Here is a 23,654-nt window from a genome sequence, read left to right as displayed (position 1 = left end):
AAGCTTGAGAGCTTGTGTGATTTTAAAAAGTATGGCACAGTAACTATGCTAATAGTATTCTGTCCTTGGGATTCTTTTTTTCCCTTGGATTTGTGGATTTTCAAATAATATCCTCTTGTCTGCAGAATAAGTGATTTTCTATTCTTCTATGTATTGCTTTCACTTTACATGAATTTGTTAAACAGAAAAGTTGTTTTTATTGATTTATTTACATGATACTGTCTAACTATGACAATCCCTGCCCCAGGCGAGTAACATCCTGAAAATAGGTGCAGTGGGAAAAAAAATAAGGAAACAAGAAAGGAAAATATATAAAGTGAACAGGAGAAGAATAAGTGGTTAGTTTCATGATTAATACGTTATTTTAATCACAGTAGAGTAGCTTTCCTTAATGAATGAATGAATTCTTTATTGGCCAAGTGTGATTAGACACACAAGGAATTTGTCTTGGTGCATATGCTCTCAGTGTACATAAAAATAAAAGATACTTTCATCAAGAATCATAAGGTAAAACACTTAATGATAATCATAGGGTACCAATAAGCATTCAAATCATACTAGGAAACAGTCAATATAAATCATAAGGATACAAGCAACAAAGTTACAGTCATACAGTCACAAGTGGGAGTGGATAGGTGGTAAGAGTGATGAGAAGATTAATAGAAATAGTAGTGCAGTCTTAGTAAATAGTTTGACAGAGTTGAGGGAATTATTTGTGTAGCAGATTGATGGTGTTCAGGAAAAAACTGTCCTTGTGGCTATTGGTTCTGGGGTGCAGTGCTCTATAGCGTTGTTTTGAGGGAAGGAGTTGAAACAGTTTATGTCCGGGAGGTGAGGGGTCTGTAAATATTTTCACAGCCCTTTTTTTGACTTGTGCAGTATACAGGTCCTCAATATGTTGGATTTCAACTCCCTGTGTTTCCAACTAACATGGCCATGAAAAACAAGTTGAAATATAATATTGATAAACATTGCAAAAATGATGAATGTTATGATAATGATGAAATATTGTAGGCACATCTAAATTTGTTTGCAGCTTTTAGATTTACTGACAGCATTTGATACTGTGTGTAAATTGTATTTATTTACTGCCTAAATAAGACACAACAATAGACAAAAACTTGTTAAGTTGAACCAATAACTACATAATAATACAAGGAAAATCTCTCTAGTCAATTAGCACAAGTAGATGTTTAGTAGGGTTGTTTGTTCAAGATGAGCAGTCACACTATTATAAAGATCTTTAGAGTTTCTCCAGTGTTACTTATTCTTTTATTTTTAATCCCAAATCTCAGAACATGTTGAAACTCAGCTTTACAATTTTTGTTGTTCACTTTGTGAATGAAAAACTGTATTAACTTGTGTATTTACATAACTGTACATATTTATCCAACTCTAAGTCTAGGTAGTCAAGTTAGGACTGGATTCTATAATAATTGAGAATCTCTACCATTTTTTAAAGCTACATTTTTATAACTTTTTTTCTCTTTTCTCATACATCCTTGTATCTTTCTGTGGGCGTGCCATTGTTTCATTTAGTTTACATAGTGACTTTCTCTTGTTTGAGAAACCTTGTCCCATATCTTCTTCGAAGGTATCATTCTCCATATATTGCATACTCTGAAATCTTCTAGAGGAAACTTATTTTCCTTTCTCGCTTGTTTTGAATCTCATTTCATTCATTTTTCATATGTGGCCACTTACACAAATACTTAGCATAAAGACAAAAATTATCACTTCATCATGGCATTATATAGGAAGTCATATTGAATGCTACTAATAGTATATTAATATGTTACATGATTAATTGATTAATATAGTTACAGTGTTTATGTTTTATATTTAATGTGGTTGTAGATAATTAACATATTTTAATACATTTTAAATAATCTCATTTAGATTCTTAAAAAAGGAAGATGTTCTACAGTAAATGTGTGATGACCTGGGGTGTGGCACAAAGGCAATCCAACCAAATAATAAGTAGAGGTCCCTGTATTAGTTCCAACTTTGTCCCCAATGTCTTGGTTGCCTTCCAATCTGGAGAAAAACTCTCCCAGGAACCTGCAACAGCCTTTGGCTGCACATATTCCAATCCAAAATGGTGTAAACAGAAAACTTTAAACTATAAATCCAACAAAGCAAGATAAGGAATTCTAGAAGTGAAGTAACATGGCAGTAAATCAAACCTGTTGGGGGGATGCCGAGAACTCAGATAACAGCAGCCAACATTAGATAAACTCAACATTTGTTCCTGACAAACACCCTTCCCAACTGGTTCTCCTTTAAACTCCCTCCCCAGGTGAAGGGAATAGGGCCCTTTCCTCCCTCCTAAGCCATACAACCCACATTGTTCTCTTCTCCGTTCTTTCCTGCATGCCCTAGGATGAAGAGGGGATGGGCCTTGGTCTTCCTCTGAACCCCCTCTCCCTTGTTCTACCTCTTCCCTGCTCTGCCCAGCCTGACTTTGCCCTTCCCCAGTTTCCTCCACAGCCAACGGAGCCACTCTCCCACTCCCCAATGCCTGTTCATCTTCCTCCTTGGATTCGGACTCCGACGGGGGCATGACAAAATAGTTATAAGTTGCTTAGGTCTGAAGAGAGCTCTTAAAAGGCTTATATTGTTAAAAAAGAATAAAATCTTAATAATATAAATTACTTTGAAGTAATGCCATCTGGTCATCATTCAACTAAATATAAGTGGCAAGTTGAAAGACATGGATAAGGAGATGGAATGAATAGAGAAGGGAAAGATGAGAAGTTCAGTCTTTCACATACTAAGCTTGAGCTGACAATGAGGCATCCAGACAGAAATATCAGAGAAGCACTTGGAGATATAGAGTAGGCTAGAAGACGCGGTTCTAAGGTTGAATGAGGTGCTTTAGTATCTTCAGTGTGCAGGAGATGCTGAAAGCAGGGAGGCGAAGCTTCTCAGGATTGGGACTAAAAAAAAAAAAAAAAAGACAGTTTGCCCCCATATAAAATGCCTCTTTGAGCCATGTGATGTAACATTTATGTTGGTAATCTTAATCTTGTCTTTTTTCACCATTTAGAACAACAATTTGCAATCTCTATACTATGCCACGTATCACAGAACCAGTTTGGCTTACAATGATGTCGGGGATGCCTGAGAAGAACCAACTCTGCCATCACTTTATGAAGGAATTTACTTTCCTAATGGAACAAGCTTCCAGGAACCAGTAAAGCACTTCTATATTACATATATATTTTTTGCTTTTTAAATCTTGTAGCAGTTTATTAAGGATCACATGCATAACAGTGTCTTTTTTTCTTCATAAAAATGTCTCAAACCCATAAGGAAAAGGATGCTATTTATCAGGATCTAAAAATGTACCCTCAAGTGACAGTGAAGGGTAGAAACCTAAAAAAAAGTTATCTCAATTGGTAACAAATTTCAGTGTTCTCTTTGAAGCAAAATTTAAACTGCTGAATTAACATTTGAAATCTTTATTAAGTGTAGCATAATTTTCCATTCTAAACCACAAACTACCATTTAAACAACAACAAATGAAACAGAATACAGTTGCTTAATATCGATACTTATTATATAACCCTAAAAACCAACAATAACTTGAAACACAACCTGTAAATATTTTAAGTCTTGTTTTAGCCTCTTTAAGTCACGTTTCAGTTCTCTTTCTAAAAAAGAATAGTTAATGTTGCTGTAAAAGATTTTAGCCAATGAGACCTGATGGCTGACTGAAAGAATACAGATTTGCATAAACAGGAAGGAAAACTTAAGATGAACTGCCAAACCATATAATCTCCAAAGTGCTCAGTAACCAGATGCTGGAAAGCTACCAGCTGCCCAATATCATATGTTAACTACATTTTCTTAGCTGGGGGGGCTGGGGGGAAGGAATGTAGATTTGCCCTTGGGAATGGTGAAGAAAAGAGCAAAGCTTAAGGGGGGACTTTAAAAAAATACTCAGCATGAGAAAGAGGAAACCACAAGAAAGCAAATCAAAATAAACTATGCTATGGTTTTAACATAGCTAAATAAAAGCTATAATTTTCTTTAATATAAGGTGGAGCATAGAGAAAATCCATCTTGATAGACTTTCAAGATTTTCTTATTCTACCCTCCAACAATAAAGAAGATTCGTGAAATTCCTACCTTCTATGTTTCTTGAATTTGCCTTACTAAAAGGGCAGACAGATGAACTGATGCAATTCTATGGTATATTGTATCCAGATTTCAAAGCTTCTTTAAGAATATTATTTATTTACTTACAAATTCCAACGTTGAAGCTGCCTGAATCCCTGGCAACTCTTAAGTGACTTACCTATAAAACATTAAGATCAAGAAACAAGAAGACAACTGACCAGGGAGAAATCCCAAGGAACCAAACAGCAAAACAAGCACAACCTTAAACTGAAATCTGGGGAAACAATCAGTTCTTTAGCAATTTGTAGAAAGTCAAAAAGATGGGAGCAGTTCAAATCTCAGGATGATGGTGGATATCATTCTACAGGACAGGAATTATCACTGAGAAGGGATAGTTCTGAGGTTCCACAAGATGTCACTGTTTAATTAATGGGACCAGGAGACATATGGATAGAGACAGTTCCTCACATAATCAGGCCCATGCAAGATTTTAGAGGAAATAATGGGGATCTTGAATTATATCTATAAACCAGCTGTCAGCCAGTGCAGCTTGAGAAGCAGCAGGGATGTTACAATAATCCAGTCAAGAGGCGACCTAGGTGTGACTGACTGAAGATCCTCTTTCGCTACTTGACAGCACAATGTGATGTAGGCCAAGCCAAAAGTCCTTTTAAACTTCTAATGCATCTTCTCTTCCAGAAAAAAAAGGCAGGGGGAAGTACATTTGAAATTCTAGTTGCCTTTAAAAATTATTACCATTACACCTTTTGGTTTCTTACAAAAACTGGACATTGTAGAATTAAAAAAAAATCCAAATGAGTTGTATTTAATGGTTCAATTGAGAAACTCCATGTGTTGGTAGAACACACCATCTGGATTCTGTTCCCCGGTGTACCATTTTGAAACAGAAACAACAACATGATACTATGTCAGCTTTTTGGAAATAACTTAGACTCTGTTCCCTGATCTGGAAATGCTAATTGAATTCTCTCTTACATAAGGGACATAGTGTACTACAGGCTTCCTTTTATAGAAGTAAATTCATCCAAAATCCTGTACAGTTCCTCAGTTTCTAAAGTATGTGCCTTTTTTCCCATCCAGATTTTTACCTGCTCTTCTAACTGCAGTTTTGACAAACCATCTGGCCTGGGTTCCAACTGTCATGCCAAATGGCCAGCCACCAATTCGAATATTTCTAGAGAAGCATTCCTCACAGACAGTGGACATGTTGGCCAAGAGTCACCCGTACAATCCACTGTGGGCACAATTAGGTATGTTTTAAGCTACCTCAGTATATTTCTTCCATGAACAAAATATCCTTTTGCTAAGCTGTTTAATTCCTGATTGCTAAAACAGATGTATTAGTACTTTATGACTTCTTGACATATTTATTAAGTGAATCACTGCAATTGTTAAGTTAGTAACACAGTGGTTGAATGCATCTGGATTCCCCATTGATTTTGCTTGTTAAAAGGTTGCAGAAGGTTATCACATGACCCTGGGACACTGCAACCATCATAATTGTGAGTCAGTTGTCAAGCATCCCAATGTAAATCACACGACCATGGAGATGATGGTATGGTCATAAGTATGAAAAACGGTCATAAGTTACTTTTTTCTGTGCCGTTCAAATGGTCATTAAACGAACTGTTGTAACTCAAGGACTATCTATATTTCCAAGTTTGTTAATCAAATTTCTTACAGTCTGATTCTATGCATATTTATTCAGAAATAGCATTATGATAAATTATGAATTCTGAAGTGCAAAACCTTGGAATTTTATCCAGCTGATCCTAATGGATTCAGCATTGTTATGCATTAAGCAAAATCACATTCTGTGGGGTTTTTATATGCAAAGTTTCAAGACAGCTGCCAGTTTGTTTTTATTATGCCTGGGCCTTATCTGTAGCGATGGTCAAAATGAGCTAAAAAAGGACAGGAGTAAGAATCAATTAACAGGCCATAATACATTCTTATATAAACAGCTGCATCTGAAATAGTTCCAAACAGAGAATGTCTAAAAGATGTTTGAAGAGAAGTTACGGCATATTGTACATACTATGGAACAATATTTGGCTATAATCATTAAAGTAGAACAGAATCATCTGATAGTAACAATTTGAGATAGAACAAACCAATGCAACCAGGGTCCTTTTGCAAACTATTCTGAGGGGTACCCTCCATCAATCAATTTTTTATGCATATCCAGACATTTATAAATAATCTCAGAAATGCTAAATCGGGTTTCAAGGAGCAACTTTGAATGATTTGCCCAGCCCTAGAGTTCAGTTTGGTGGGCATTTTTTTCTCTCTCTCTTAATTGCATCTGTGAATGGAAATCTGTGAATGGAAAGCTATTTTGCTTTTCTTCTCTTACACAGAGGTTCTTCTCCAGATGGTTATTCCTGTTCTAAGTGTTGGGAAATAGAAATACTCTGCCTTCTCATAAATTTCAACAGTGACAATGTCCCTTAACGATAATTTTATAATTAGGAGATAGATAATGTGTATCTCTCTGTGTATATGCAGATTTGTGTTCCCTGCACCAATTTGGCTTAGAGCTGAAAAAATTGTCCACTCTTAGTCTGTACAGAAGATCTCCATTATAATTCAATTATTCAATTCCAAACTGAAAATAACAACATGCTGCTTTTATATTCTGTTTCACAGGAGATCTGTATGGAGCCATTGGATCACCTGTGAGACTGTCAAAAACAGTTGTGGTTGGCAAAAGGCAAGATCTTGTGCAACGTTTACTTTATTTCCTTACTTATTTCATAAGATGCTCGGAGTTGCAAGAGACTCATCTTTTGGAAAATGGTGAGGATGAAGCCATAGTAATGCCTGGTACAGTCATCACCACAACACTAGCAAAAGGGGAGGTGGAGGAATCTGAATATGTGCTCGTCACAATGCACAAGAACAGAAGCAGTCTATCCTTTCAAGAGTCTGAAGAAGTGAGAACTTCTGACTGCGGTTGTAAATATTGCAGATGCCCTGTTAATCCTAATCAAAAAGCAGACACTGTTTCGGGACTAGAGAAAGAAGATTCACAGAACACCCCAAAGATGGATAAAGCTGCTTCGTGTGAAAGCAGTGTGGAGCCTTCTAATTTTCAAGAAAAGTCTGTTGAAGTTAAATGCAAAGACGCATCGATGCCTTGTGCAGGAATAAAGTTAGAAAGAGTAGTCTTCACGGGATCAGCATCTGTGGAAACGTGTGTGTTGCCAGAGTCCAGTTTGGAACCAACTGGTGGATTATGGCAGAACAAAGAATTGATGGATTCTGACAATCAGCCTGTTGAACAATTGAGATCAACCAGTACAATGGTAGAGAAGAAGCCACCTGATAAAATGTCGTCTCATGCAATTCCTTGTGGTGTGGCTGAGGTTCAAACAAAGGTGACTTTCCTCATTGGAGATTCTATGTCCCCTGATTCAGATATTGAGGTGCGAAGTCAAGTGGCTGAAGAGCAGATGTCCAGGCACAGCAGCCATATGGAGATCGAAGAAGGAATAACTGCTGAACAGAACTGTGAAAAACAAACCCTTGAGGACCAAACAAGAGATCAGAACATGCCCGAAAAGTTCCCTCAGGTTGCCATTGAGGTCCAGAATTGGAATCCTTACCGAGCGGAAAGTACAAATTTGCTTACCGAATATTTTACTGAAGAAGGTTCTGCTGTAACCAGGACTATAGATGATATTCCAGTGGAAACAGCAAGAGACATTATAGACTCTAATAGTAGCTTAGAATTTCCACCCAAAACTTTGAGTACAAAGAATAACAAGTCCCCTAATGAATTTTGTAAGTTTATGGAATCTGTTCGTCAAGAGACTTGTAAAAGCTGTTTTACAGAGCAGGACCAAAGAGAAAAACTCTCCATATTTATCCCCCATGGGGAAAGAGAGAACTTAGGAAAAAAATCTGATCCAGTGGTGGATTGGGACATTCCAAGGAATGAGAGTTCTGATAGTGCTCTTGGTGACAGTGAAAGTGAGGATGCAGCTCATGATGCTGCAAGGACAGGCAGCAATTATTATGGGGCAGAACAAGAAGAATGGACAGAAGAAGAGGACATACCATTTCCTGGGTAGGTAGTATTTCTTGTAGCAATGTACACTTTCTCAAATCTGGATGATTGTCAGCCCTTCAGAGTAGACCAAATGAGGAAACCAAAGTCTTGTAAGCCAGTATTTTCACTGAACAGATAATAATAGCAGTAGCACTTAGACTTATATACCACTTTACAGTGCTTTTACAGCCCTCTCTAAGTAGTTTACCCAGTCAGCATATTGCCCTCCAACACTCGGTCCTCATTTTACCCGACCTCGGAAGGATGGAAGGCTGAGTCAACCTTGAGCCTGGTGAGATTTGAACTGGCAAATTACAGGCAGCCAGCAGGCAGCAGAAGTAACCTGCAGTACTGCACTCTAACCACTGTGCCACCCTGGCTCACTGTGAATAATAACAGAATCATGCAAATCTGAATGTGCTTCCCCCTCCCTCCTTTCCTTTTTCTTTGTGAGAACTAGGGAGGGTCTTGTCTGAGATGTGTTCTCAGATTACTATCGGCCTTGGACTTGACCCTCTTTTATCTGACCATTGTCTTGGTAGTGACTCTTCTTCCTTTTCCTCAAGGCCATTCTCTCTTCCTTGTACAGTGATTTATTATATTACTCCCAAACAGTGGTCTTTAAGGTAGTAACCAGACTTGCAGGTGTATGTGTGTAATGATTAAACACATATTCTATGGAGAAAATGCTATGTATTTAATTATTTTAACTGTGTTTCTTTCTTGATATTACTTTAAGAAATGCAGTAATGCAAATGATACTTATTTCACTGAGGCTACAATTTAAAAGTGTCTCTAATTACCTTTCACACTTCTTGGAGTATAACCTTAATTTAGGATAAGTTACTTAAAGAAACATGGTTGTTTAAAAAAAATACTATGTCTATTATTAATCGGGTTTGCATACTTTCTATTCTATGATCCAACTGGAAGTTTCTTTAATTTGTATTCTAACCTTGATCCACAGTGAATATGATCCAATTTGCACTAAAATTCATCATATGCTTACACATGGTAGGCAGACTTTATTATGGTCAGTTGAAAACAAAACATGTTAAAATAAGAATAAAAACACAAAACAGAATAAGAATGTTACATGGTGGAAGATTCATTGGTAGACAGTTGGAGTATATATCTAATTTCACAGGTAGTATTTTAAAATTTGGCTATGTTCAAGGAAACACAGTCATGCTGATGGAATAATCAAAACTGTGCCTAGAAATGATCAGAATTTTCCAGGTGTTTTTCTAGGGAAGGTGGGTCCTAGGATCCTTACAGAGGGTATAATATAACAGGACACAAGCTGTATAGGAACTTACAGAGCTTGTATATATGTGTAAGTAAGTCCCACTGAAATCAGTGAAATGCTGATGGCGTTGATGCAGTAGTTGCCCATTGTAGTGTTTTGGTGAAGTAGAGAGAAATCAGTGCTAGCTATAGTATATATGCCCATGTTATACCTTTTTTTCAGGTCAAAATTAATTGAAGTGAACTCTGTCCAGCCCAGTATTGCCAATTTTGGAAGGTCCTTGCTAGGTGGCTACTGTCCATCTTACGTACCTGACTTTGTTTTGCAAGGACTAGGAAATGATGAGAAACTGAGACACTGTTTGATGTCAGATTTGTCGCATGCTGTGCAGGTAATTTAAACTATATTCAACGGATGAAATATATCTCAAAAGACAACAAAAAGAAATATTTCTGAAGCCTTGCTAGAGGAGGGTTTTTAATTTTCATGATCTTACTTAGAAAAGGTTCTTATCATTGGATAGAAAAATGAAAGACTTGTTCGACATAGGCTAAGAACCCTTGGCTAAGAATCTTTAGATCAGGGGTGTCCAACCTTGGCAACTTTAAGACTTGTGGACTTCAACTCTCAACTCCCAGAATTCCTCAGCCAGCTTTGGAATGGAATTCTGGGAGTTGAAGTCCACAAGTCTTAAAGTTGCCAAGGTTGGACACCCCTGCTTTAGATGTTCTCTTCCTTGAGGTAACGTTTAATTCTCAAATTTGAGGCTAATCTTATTTCATTCACTATTTAGTGATATTATTTATGTAACCATTGATTAAATGTTTATGTTTGAGTAATAGGTATTAGTGGTAAAGAACTTGTCTTCCTGTCCTGCCTAGAAGGTTTTAGAGGCATATGGTTAGCCCCTTGTTTAAACTGAATTCTACATTAATAGGATTCATAATCTGATACACAAAGGGAGCATTTATATTTTTAATTATTATTTAAGTTTTTCCACTTGTTACTGGCACTAAAAGGTGTAATAGGGTGTTGCTGTTACTAATGTAGACAAGTCGTAATGAACTATGAACAGGAACATGTATATTAAATATGACCTTAAAATTAACTTTACATGTCCCATAGCTTTGTAAGGTTAGCAGCTGGTTGTATTTTTGTCCAACAACTTCCTCTGCAGTAGTGACCTAAAGATTAACATTACTCAGGAAATATAAGTCATCATTTTCTGGCTTATGATTTGAATTGGATGTTTTCCGTTTATTTTCAAACAAAAGGGAACTTCCACCCCCCCTCAGTTTCAGATAGTCCTTGACTTAATGAACACGATTGAGCCAGAATTTCTACTGCTAACTGAGACATTTGTTAAATGAATTTTGCCCCATTTTACAACTTATCTTGCATAGTTGTTGTAAATCACTGCAGTTGTTAAATTAGTGACACCATTGTTAAGCGAACCTGGCTTCCCCATTGACTTTGCTTGTCACAAAAAGTGATCACATGACACCAGGACACTGCAACTGTCATAAATATGAGTCAGTTGCCAAGCATCTGAATTCTGATCATGTGACCATGGGGATGTAGCAATGGTCGTAAGTGTGAAAAACTGTCAAGTCACTTTTTTCAGTGCTGTGCTAATTTTGAACAGTCACTAAACAAGCTATCCTAGGTTGAGGACTACCTGTATAATTTCCAACATCACAAATGACCAAGGGTGATGAGATAATATGCAATATATAGACCACCCATTTACATTGACAGGCGTTCCCATACATAACACTGGCTGTGAGAGAGAATGGATATAATATTGGTGATTTGAAGGCCTCAATCATTTAGGCCAGAGGTCTCCAACTGTGGCAACTTTAAGACTTGTGGACTTCAACTCTCAGAATTCCTCAGCCAGCTGGAAGTTGAAGTCCACAAGTCTTAAAGTTGCCACGGTTGGAGACCCGATTTAGGCTTTTGTGGTTCAAATGTAAACAACTTGGATACATTTGATCTGCTTCAGAACTACTTCAAACTCATTCTTTTACAAGTGCTTCTCTTTTGCTCCCTCTGCTGGCATTTGTGCCTAAAGCAGGCTTGTGGCTTGCAACTTCATAATTTCTCAATATGAATTGGAAGATGACATCCTTAGGCAACTCCATTTGCAAAATGAAAAAAGAGAGATAGAACCATTCTAAGGTGCTTTGATGTACATCAGTGTAGTTGATGCAAACTGAAGCATTCTTGCACAAAAGTACAAAGGAAGAGAAAGAGATCTTTAAATAAGTTTCAGAGCTTATTTATACAACAGAACTGCTGTTCCTGATCTTCAAAATTCGAAATGGTCTTGAATGCGTAGGCTGACTTTTGTAGTTGCTTGTAGCCTGTGTCTTTATTGCAGTGAATACACTGAGAATTTGTTTTGTTTCATTAAATTATATGCTGCCTTTCATGGAATTACAGCTTTCCCTAAAACACTGCATCTCTGCTATTGCTGATACATTGTTTGACCTCTGATGCTAAATTGTTTTGAGATTTTCATTCTCAAATCAAGTTTACTGAGAAAGTTCTCCTACACCAGTGGTAGTCAACCTGGTCCCTACCGCCCACTAGTGGGCATTCCAGCTTTCATGGTCGGCAGTAGGAGTTTGGTTCCCTACTTTATAAATCACCATTACTGTGGAACCGGTGGGCAGTTAGAAAAATTTACTACTAACAGAGATACAAAAGTGGGCGGTAGGTATAAAAAGGTTGACTACCCCTGTCCTACACCATTGGTTGTTGGCTATAATACTTTTAATACCAAAGTCACATTTGTTAAATGGCATGTATCTGTTTGACTTCTAGCATCCTGTTCTGGATGAACCAATTGCAGAAGCTGTCTGCATTATCGCAGATACTGATAAATGGACAGTGCAAGTGGCCAGTAGCCAGAGACGAACCATCGACAACAAACTTGGGAAAGATGTCCTTGTCTCTAACCTTGTCTCCAACCTGCTTCATTCCACTCTTCAACTTTATAAGCATAATTTATCTCCAAATTTTGTAAGTACTTGGACAGTTGAGCTGTGAATGGAATCCTGAGATTTCTATCACTGCGCTATATTACTGTATTTGCCCTCTCCCTTCAAAAATCAAAATGTCTTTAGTTCCTTTGACTACCTTTGACTTTATTTTTTTATGTGAACTCTACTTATTCTTACAAACTTTGGAACTTCCCAGCAAACTTAGCAATTTTTCAACTTCTGGTTGTTTCCCAAGACAGCAGAAGTGGATGAAACAACTTCTGGTTGTTTCTGAACAGAGCAGCAGAAGTGGATGGAGATTATAGTCCAAAAATATCATTACCAGTGTATCTAAAGCTCCCACTCTCGGGTTTTGTTTCTTATATTAAATAAACAGGAATTTGCAGACTACAGACTATTTAGTTTTCATATTTGAATTTATAACCCCAATACCTGAAAAAATGTTAGAAAATCTGTCAGTGGCCACAACTAGCCACTTTGCAACAATTTAATATTTACTCACTGCTTGCCTCTTTTCCATTATTTCTTCCTATGCCTTTCACATACACTCCCACTTTTCTTATAATTTCTACATTCTTGATTTTGAAAGTTTAAAGAGTATGGTATGTATCCAATCAGAGGCTATTTTGAAAGTTGATAATAATGGCAAAAATCAGTTAAAATTATCTTCATGTAACTAAATCATTCATAGACAGACAGACAGACACAGACACAGACACACACACACACAAGCCCAAGTAGGAGGTGGTATATTCAGCTGTGCAACCTACGGTAAGCATTAGTTCAGAGGCTGAAAAAGATTAAGGAGATGGTTTGATAAACAGACAGCTGCCAGGTTTTTTGCCTCCTCACAAGACATTTGTTAAGAGAAACAGTGTCAGCTTTCGTTTTTATTCAGGTTCTGTATAGGTAAGAATCTAGTTCCTGAAATTCCTGTATCCTGTTCTTCCTCACTCAATAAGCCTGATTATGAAAGCTGCACAAGAATCTTATTTGGAAGACTTATATTTGGTTAAGTTAGCTATCAAACTTCGGCAACTATCAAGAGTTAATGCTATTAATGTCTAATATTTTTACTGATTATAATGACTACAACATGTAAGCATATTCAGATGTGTATGTGCCTACAATAAAGACTTCTTGGCCAACATTGTGATGTTATTGTTTCTTTTTTCATTTGTCCCTAGTGTATCATGCACCTAGAAGATCGGTTGCAGGAGCTGTATTTTAAGAGCAAAATGTTGTCGGAATATCTCAAAGGCCAAATGCGGGTTCATGTGAAAGAACTAGGAGTAGTACTGGGGTATGCTTTCTATCTAATTCTTGGTCCTGTTTAGTTTTTTTGTTTAGAATACATAACTTGTAGGGCTATTTGCAACAAATGTTTCATAGTCAGGAACTGCATTACTGACTTGACCTGCAATTCGGATCTCATTTGTTTTCACACTGAACTTTTTACTAGGAAAGCATCTGTCCCGAGTTGCAGAGTTTAAATTATAACTTACTTGGAGCAGGGAAGATAGGTTTCACCAGCTGCTTGGCTATTAACTCCTGTGAGAAACAAAGATAACTTTAAGCAAGAAGGATCTATCTAAGGGCAGCAATTAGAGCTGACTGTTGGTAAATTACAGGGTAATTTTTGGAAGAACAAAAGTTTGTATGTACAGTATATCTCAATATGTTGTTCTTATGCAGTAGAAGAATCTACTATAAGGCCAATCCTTAAAGCTATATTTGTAGGCAACATATAAAATCAGGCCAATACAAAAGGATATATTTTTCTTAGTTTATGCTTTCCTTTTTCTTTGGTTCCTATTTATTCATATCTAATTTTAAGAAAGTGTTCCAAATTTAAACCCAGTGATCAAAAATTGTGTGCTTGAGAATGTTCAGGATTGTATCTGTCCACTTTTGATTTCCAAGACAGCTGAAACAATTAAATCTTTAGCAAAGCAGATCTGTTGTCAGATTGGTCCTGGGGGAATTGCTTCTTGTGACCATCAGTCCCTTCATAGCTATAAGTACTTTTACAGGAGAAAACCATAATGAGCTTCAGAACTTTTCAAGTCAGGGTGGTTGTTGATAATGTTTCTTTGTCTTGTAGGATTGAATCCAGCGACCTCCCTTTATTGGCAGCTGTAGCAAGCACCCACTCTCCATATGTTGCCCAGATTCTTCTCTAAAACACCAAAAGGGCAAAGACAATAATTCTATTTTTATAAAACGGAAGACAAGGAAACAGACACGAACTTCCATTTTCCAGACTCATTCTTGCTTGCAGGCAAGTGACTTGAACAACCTGCCGGCTTGATAATAATGTGCCTCTGCAAGTGAACACATAAATGTACAAACATGTTCCTCTTTTCCCCCCTTGCCTATTCATTTAAAAACCAACCAACCAACCAACCAACGGAACAGAGATTCATATTACTAAAGAAGACACTAGAGCTTGGAGTACTGCACATGGTTTGGACAAGGATTGCCCAAATGATTGTAACTGTAGACTGTTGAATTACAGGATCACCAGAATGAAGAGCTCCTTTGTGGCCTCCAAAGGGCTGTTTGGGCTTGTACAAGGGATTGGAACCAGCGAATGTTTGAAGCCAATTAATAGTATATTTACAAGGCATAAAAGTGAAGCTCTTTTTGTAATCAATTCAACTGCATTAGAAGTACAACAAAATGTTTATTTGTTAAAGGCAGGCAGGATTGTAACCAACTGTGTTAGAAGTGCAAAGATTAATTTGTTAATGGCAGGTTGGAGTTGGGAAGGTAGTGTGCAATTCTTTCCATCGGAGGAGACCTGGGTGTAATATTTGTATGGATGCTTGATATTGATTGAGAATGAATGTATGTATGTATGTGTATATATATATATGTATATGTATATGTGTGTGTGTGTGCATATATATATATATATATATATATATATATAAAGTTTTCACGGTATATATATATATATGTATATGTATATACAGCTTTGTTCAGGTATTTTCCCACGTCATTATAGTTGTGCTTTTAAAGTTGTAGCAATGTTTCGAACACCATACAGAAGCCTGATGATGGCAGATGAGATTCTGCCGAAAGTTGCTACAACTTTAAAAGCACAACTATAATGACGTGGGAAAATACCTGAACAAAGCTGAATACCATATATATGTATGTATGTGTGTGTGTGTGTGTGTGTGTGTGTATGTGTATATATATATATCCTACACACACATATACATACATACATACATACATACATACATACCCTCATTTGGATGCAAAATTGACTTTATGCTTGTTGATCTTCTGATGTTAATACTACTGTAAAGACTACAGAAAACAAATATTTGGGGTTTTTTATATAAAAAAAGGAAAAAGCTGAACAAATGTTCTTAATATTTTGTTAGTTTTTTTAACAAGAATTTTGATCATGCTTCATTTGGGATGCTGTAAAGAAAAACTAGGTGCTGTTAAACCTTTTTGTTAAAAGAGGATGTCAGAGCTTTATTACATATTGGTGTTCCAATAATTTCAGCATATTTTTTCAAAAAAATCCAGAAGAGAATGAATTTATGCCCTAGAAATTATAAAATTTCTATAATAGAGTTAAATTGCTGGGGTGGGGGGGATTCTTTAACTATCCTGACAAATTTTAAGCTTTAAAACTCAATTTGTTTGCATTGTATTAATTATTAGGCTATTCTTTTCTAACCTGTTTATTAAGAACTGGTTTACAATCTAATCATATGCATATTTGCTTTGAAGTAAGTCCCAGGGAGTTTAATGGGATTTACAAGTTCTAACCAATTGTGTCCTCTAGCAACCACTCTATGCCCACTTACAGTCTTTGGGAGTAAATCTGGAAATATGAAGTGGGGAAAAGGCAACTGTGCCATCCTATGCTATCATTTTTGGTCATGATTAAGCAATAAAGAATTCTGGTATGGGACCTGTAAGTTATAAATGTATAATATTGTAAATCAATCTGAGGAGCCCTCTAGATGTCTTGCAGCTACAATTCTAAGAATTCTCAGACAACATGGACTTTTTGGGGAGTTGTAGTTCCAAAAGGTGTAGTAGTTTTTAATTTGGGGGTGATGATATTATTTTGAATCATTTTTACTACCTCAAGTTAAATAAGGAGAAATGGCATTAAAAACATTTAATACTTTTCAACAACATAGCGAATTGCTTTATTTTGTGAGATTTTGATTCAGTTGAAATCAAATCACATTTTTTCTTAATTCATACACACATGAAGCCTTTTAGTTGTTGAGTTTTTTTTCTTTTGGTCTATTTTGGAAGATTGCTAGAGTCTTTCCTCCTTGCCTTTGCTGGAAAGCATATCGCAAATTATATTCACGTTGCCCTTATCCATAATAAAAACACTTTCCTATTGCTATTGCTACGTACTATGACTGTATTAGGTCTGTGATATCAATAGGAGGAAACCCCATCCTACATTTTAAATTCATCTGGGAACTTTAAAACCATTTCAACTGGAGAATGTATAGGGCAGCTTTACACATAATCATTTATTTTATTGCACAGTAGCTTGTGCAGTCTATTCAAATTTAAAATTTAAAATAATTGGACAGAGGCTACAACTATTTTCTCTAGTAAAATCTTATTGCTCCTTAAAGGGTCCCTGCTTCCCTACTTCTTACTACTTGATTGCTTCTCCAGCATTTGGTGTCCTTGTTTTTTTTAAAAATGGACAAAATCACTACCTTACATTGTAAAGATTTCTCTGTTTCTTTTTCATTTTCACTTTTTTTTACTCCATTATTTTCAAATACTTGCCGCAATAGGCAGGATTGGAGCTAATATTACAGAAAGCAATTATTAAAAATAAATAACAATTTAGTTTTTATTTGAATGTTTATGATAAAATAATGAAGTCATAATAATATGTGCAGGCTATTCTTCCATGTTACAAATGCTTGTTCCTTGACAATCAAGGAACAATTTTAGTAGCATACTTGAGAAGTAAATAGAAATCCATATAAAACAATATTTAGTTTCCATAGGAGCACACAGATAAATGTCGCCTCCCCTTTCACTTACCTGTTAACATGCCCTAAGCTTTCCAAACATTTAAAAATTATAGCAAGATATAAGATATAAATATAATTCATCCCTATACTTACACATTAGCTAACAGTGTAATCATTAGCATTCAGTCTTCTGGGCCTTTGCAGTGGTAGATGCAAGTAGGTGGGTTTAGTATTTAAATTGTCGGGCCGTTGTTTTTCTTCAGAACAAATGGAAAGATATAAACTTTGCAAATCAGGCTGTCTCCCCAGTAAGTAACATGTGAACACTAGAGCTCAGGTTGATTTTAATACAGATGTCACTCACTAATGGCTGCACTAAATGTTATAATTAAGTGGACATAGATTTGCCTATTGTAGTTAAAATTAACTAAGCTTGGGCTGGTCATTAAGGTAGCCCCAGTGAACAGCAAACACGGGCTCAATTGTTCCTCATATCTTCATAGAAGGAAATTGGAGCAAAAATAAATGTATGGTTAGGTTTTTAGGTGGTTCTCATTAGCTGACTACATTATAATTGTGCTAATATTAATTTTTTTAACAATGGGATATAAAAGAATGCCTGAAAACAGAAGCTACAACTATGAAAGGGAAAAGGGTTTTTCAATAGTCAAGGACACCTAGTTTATAATACTTTCTGTGGTTCTTCCCCAACTGAGAAATAATTTGCATTCCAGTTTGAACATAAATCTGTCTCCCACCCCTCACCCCCATATGTCTTGCAGACAATCACCTTGAACATGTTTAGTAAAGAAACCAGGTTTCAAGGATTTCCAAGTTGAGAAAAGTGATGAATGTGTTGGACGTACTGATAAAAGTCTGCAGTACTGAAAGTCATAATTTTAACTCAAATGTTAAGTCCCACAGGAGTTTTCACGCTGCAGCTTCATGGCAGATTCTGTGACTACATTTTTTGCCAAAGGATAGGAGAGTTTATACTGTAAGCTTCTGTTATCTCCAGTCAATGTTCTTTCCTTCATTATTCTGAAGTGAAGGTCATAAATACTCAAAATGATAGAAGATGAACAATCAACTGCATATCTAAAAGTGGTCCTGTGTGATTCACAGTAAGCTAGGATAGTCTACTCTTGCCACATATAGATTGGCCAATTTGTCTTCTAATTTCCAAATTAAAGCTAGAATCCCAAACGATGTTCCATCTTAGTTTTCCTCCTGTGGTATTGAGATATTAAGCTGTTGATTGTAACTGTATTACCTGGCCTTACAGCTCTCCTGTTCCTCTAAGGGCTTCTGTTCTCGGCTGCAAAGGTGTTTGTACAGTACAAGTGGATTTAAAATATTCTGGTATGCTATTTTCATGTTGTAAAATACAAGAAATCTTATTGGAGCGAAGAATTTGCTTATTTGTTCCCTCTCTGTTCCTGCATTGTGTGACAGCTGCGTATGCAGTTATTCTGTTTATCTTTCTTGATGGTGGCTATTGGTGATTTGAAGGCATCCATTTAAATGGCTTCCTGGATGAACTCTTAAGCAGGGGCTCTAAGTGGGAAGTTTTTCCACTGCAGTAGTGAACTATATGTTCTCTGGCAATTTTAAAGGTTTGCACATGCCAGTATATCTCAACTTTGGCAACTTGATTGAAGATATGTGAACTCCCAGAATTCACCACCAGCCATTTTGGCAATTGAAGTTCACACATCTTCAAGCTGTCAAGGTTGAGAAACACTAGATTAACAAGAAACCTTGGTAATTTCTTCAAGTAATGAGTGTTACCATTGATGAATTTCTCCAAAATTATTAGATAATTAAACATTATCCTTCAATTCCAAGCATTTGGTTGGATTGGGTTTTTTTTAATGATTTTGTTACTCATTCTAATTATGTAATGGGAATAGTTACTGTACAAAAGGTATGGCATGAGAGCATGCTTTCTTGTGACTGATAACTTGTATATGGTACATGAAATATCAAGGTACTGCATAGATCTATCTGGATTTTAATTTCTTTTCTAAGGGAAGAATAACAGCACTGTAGCATTGACCTCATATCATGCTGTTCAGAACAATGTATGTACAAGACTAATCTTGATTTTTGCAATATTTCTAATGCCCATTAATATGTCTTAATTTTAAGGCTGAAAATATTTAAGTACATTGCACATAAATGCTAACCAATTTATTTCCACTGTTAACTTGCAAATGCAAGATTGTTTAAAAAAACAAAAACAAAGGGAAAGGGGAATCTGAAACATGATTTTTCAATGTAGCCTTTTAAAATCTGTTGAGTTAAAAACAGATTTTTTAAAAAAAAGGTTTTTAATTGTCTTGTTTTCCATCTTCTCTAAATTATGTAAATGGTGGTATGTATTATATGCTGGATAAAATGTACATAATTGTTATCTTTTGTGTTTTTCTGATATATATATATGTGTGTGTGTGTGTGTGTGTGTGTACAGACACACACACATACATATACACAAATGTACATACATATCTTGAGCTGTGCAATTGTATTATAATAACTGTTCCCAGTTTTAGGGGAACTTTGTGCAATAAATACAAGTTTGTCCCTTTAACTGCTAGTCATTAACATTGTCTTATTCAGGGTGGCAGATTGTTGGTAAAAGAAAAAGCCATAGTCTAGAATTATTTCAAATATCAAAGTCCAACCCCTCTTGTACCAGCATCAATTTCACATACACATAGAGAAGGACAAGACTTTGATTGTGATAGCTGTTTTGACCTCCATTCTGCAATAGTGCTGCAAGTAATGATGCAGAGCTATTTATGAATCAAGGGGGGAAATGCATATCAGGAATATGAACTGGTATTATCTATATTTTTTAGAACACCTCAGTTATCTACCTTGGATTTTGGAGAGCGACACAAAACTAATTGTGTCCTTTGCAATTTCTAACCACTGCGGCCTTCACAAGTGGCTTAGATCCCTCTCCTTTCTTCTCAGAGGCTTTCAGAACCAGCTGGCTGGGAAGAAAAGCAACATGATTATATGATCTTAGGTACTATCACCTGGAGCCCCAAGGTTTCCTTCAGCAAACTGATATTTTCTTAGCCCATTTGTGCAATGCTTTAGGCTGTCAAACTCCTGGCCCACAGGCTGGATGCGTCAAAGTTGAGGCCTCATCTTTTAAGGTGAATATCCAACTACAGCCCTTACTGATAGGAAAGCAAGAAGTTTCTCCTAAATAATTATTTATGGATGGAGGTCATCTGATGAGAACAGTAGAATATGTTTAAATGGGCAGAATGTGCAAAACATTAGACATTCCTCTTGGAAAGCAAAGATCCCTTTGAAACAGTTGTTCCTGGTGAAGATTAGCATTTTTAACACCTGCATAGGACTTATCTCTCTTTCCTTTTGTTCCCTCAAGTTTATGTACATGTAGTTTTGTTCCCCTCTTCACTTCGATACACAGATACACATATTATCATGGTGTAAAATAACTCAGCATTTATATGTCCTGGAAGTTACCAGTTCATCCTAGCATTTCTATATAAGGTGGGAGAAGATTTCTAATAGAACTCTGAGTCAGATAAATTCAATTGTTAAAAAAGAACCTCCAATATGAATTAGAGAAGGCATCATTTCATCTTAGTTTCCAAAATGTGGAAGACAGGAAGATTTACGTGCAATTATGACGAATCTGATAGCGGCGGCCTTACAGAAACCCAAACTGGAAATTGAAAATGATGTAGATGAGATCTACAGAGTATATACACACTATGCAAGGAGACATAGACTACCCTGAGAAGTTCACATTCGATTTGCGAGGAAGACAACACGAAACCTGCTCTGTAGTAAGACCAGAGATGAACCACTTGTATACAAAGATCATGAAGTGGTTACACTGAAACAAATGCCCAGGAGAGTTAGAGAGCAGAGAAGGGGCTACCAGTTTTTATCAACTCAACTTATTAGAAATGGTATTCCATTTAGGTGGCTCACCCCAGAGGGGCTTTTAGTTTCGTGGCAAGACAAAAAATACAAAACTGATACAATTGAAAAAGCACAGGAATTTTGTGAACAACACCTAGGACCCAAGGAAGAACAAGAAAGTAGAGACGACTTAAATACGAGAAGCCAAGAGGAACAACTCTCCGGAGAAAAAGAATCTGATTCTCACTCTGAACCCCAAAATCTTAGAGAAGAAGGGAAAGGCAACAGACTAAGAAAAAGAGAGCCTAGAACAAGAAATGAAATGAGAAATGCCTCACACAGTCAGTGACACTGATAGAGAAATCACTTTATTTTCAGTCAATACCAATGGTTTAAATTTATCATCAAAAAGAAAAGAGATATTTGAGAAACTCAAAACGCTGAAATAACTTATATCCAAGAAGTGCATATTCCAGGCAATCAGGCAGACCTCTTAAAAAATATAAATTTGGATAAAATGTATTTGGCACTTGCAAACAAACAAAAAAAGGGGGGGTATTGTAGTATATGTAAAGGATTGGTTGCAGCATAAACAAATCTACAAAGATCAAGAAGGGAGAATGCTCTTTATAAAAATATATCTAAACCAGAAAAAGTCACAATATATGCCCCGAATACAAACCAAAAAGACTTTTATAATAGGCTTCACCATAAGAGAACAGAATTTGAGTATGCTAATGTATGCATTGTAGGAGACTATAATGCAGTCCCAGACAAAGATAAAGATTATAGAACTTCCCCCCCACCCCACCCCCAAAGGAAAGGAGAATACTCCCTTCATCTTTTAATAATATGGTAAGAGAACTTAACTTGGAAGATGTGTGGAGAGAATTAAATCCAAATAAAAAACAATATACCTTTTTTCAAACCCCCACCACTCTTGGCCCAGAATAGACCAGATATGGATGGACCCTGGGTTAATGGAGAATATTGAAAGGATCGAGATTTTGCCAAATCTATGGGCTGACCATAATCCCATTCAAATTAAATAGAAATGAAAGAGAAAAATTGGAAGATGGACATTTAACAATACCATATTAAGAGATAAAGAATATAGTGAAATGATAAAGAATTGAACGTATTTTTTGAAATAAAATAAAAGAGAACATACCTCCCTACAGAATCTTTGGGATACAGCCAAAGCCTATGTGAGAGGTCTAACTTGCTTACAATATTAAAAAGAATAAAGAAAAAAGACAGCAACAAAACGTATGGAGGGAGAAACTGATAGATTTGGAAACAAGTAGACAAAAGGACCCGAACAATTCAAACATTACGAAAGAAATTGATCTGGTAAAACATAAGATAAATCTAAATGTACAGGAAGATCTGGCCTGAAAAATTAAATTAGCAAAACAAAATTATTTTAAAAACACAAATAAGCCGGGGAGGTGGTTAGCCCATAAAATTAAAAAAGAACAAGAAAAGAGAACGATCATAGCTCTCCAAAATCAGGAAGGGAAATTATGCACGCAGACCCAAGAAAAGAAAGAAATTGCTAAGGAGTTTTTTATGAAATTGTATAAACAGGAAGAAATACCAGAAGAATCTATTGATCAATACTTGAATGAAAAGAACTTGCCCGAAATTACTGATGAAGAGAAACAAAATTTGAATAATAAAATATCTATAGAAGAAATTAGGAAGGCAATTGGAACACAAAAAGCAAATAAGACCCCTGGCCCAGATGGAATTCCTTCGGAATTCTATAAGGAATTCCAAGAAATAATAGAGGAGATGTTGGTGGACTTGTACAATGAAGCCCTGGAGAATGCTAACATGCCTAAATCATGGATGGAAGCATACATTACTCTTATTTATAAAGAACAATCAGACCCACAAAAAATTCAAAACTATAGACCAATATCACTTAAAAATGTAGATTAAAAAATAATGGCCACAATATTGGCGGAAAGATTAAAGAGAGTATTAAGTAGAATTATCCACACTGATCAGAATGGCTTCCTCCCCCATAGGCAAATAAAAACAAATACAAAAACCATTATGGATATATTAGAATATTATGAAGTATACACAACCAAGACAATGGCATTGATATTTTTAGACGCCCAGAAGGCATTTGACAACCTGAATTGGAACTTTCTTATTAAACAACTGATAGGCATGAAATTTGGTGAAAATTTTATAGGATTCATTAAGACAATTTATAACATGCAAACTGCAAAAATATTAATAAATGGGGAAAATACAGATGCCATAAAGATAAATAAGGG

At 36.1% G+C, this 23,654-nt stretch overlaps 1 protein-coding gene across 4 annotated transcripts in view; it reads left to right on the top strand.

The window, feature by feature from the left end:
- Positions 1-14,800, top strand: part of FNIP1 (folliculin interacting protein 1) — a 95,855-nt gene extending 81,055 nt beyond the window's left edge. For 3 of the 4 annotated variants that reach the window (XM_087955331.1, XM_087955330.1, XM_026687412.2), the window contains 7 exons: positions 3,050-3,196; positions 5,227-5,396; positions 6,796-8,218; positions 9,672-9,840; positions 12,279-12,476; positions 13,645-13,760; positions 14,562-14,800. In XM_087955331.1, coding sequence (XP_087811457.1) covers positions 3,050-3,196; positions 5,227-5,396; positions 6,796-8,218; positions 9,672-9,840; positions 12,279-12,476; positions 13,645-13,760; positions 14,562-14,640 — 2,302 coding nt within the window. In that variant the 3' untranslated portion in view covers positions 14,641-14,800. The remainder of the gene's footprint in view (positions 1-3,049; positions 3,197-5,226; positions 5,397-6,795; positions 8,219-9,671; positions 9,841-12,278; positions 12,477-13,644; positions 13,761-14,561) is intronic. The other variant, XR_015747592.1, reaches the window with a different exon arrangement.
- Positions 14,801-23,654: the final 8,854 nt, after the last annotated feature.

Source organism: Notechis scutatus, chromosome 2 (assembly GCF_049901735.1).
Source record: "Notechis scutatus isolate UNSWTSFEM ecotype Mainland chromosome 2, rNotScu1.2, whole genome shotgun sequence".
NCBI lineage: Eukaryota > Metazoa > Chordata > Lepidosauria > Squamata > Elapidae > Notechis > Notechis scutatus.
Note: the sequence above shows the minus strand (reverse complement) of the source record. Positions and strands in the feature narration are given on the sequence as shown.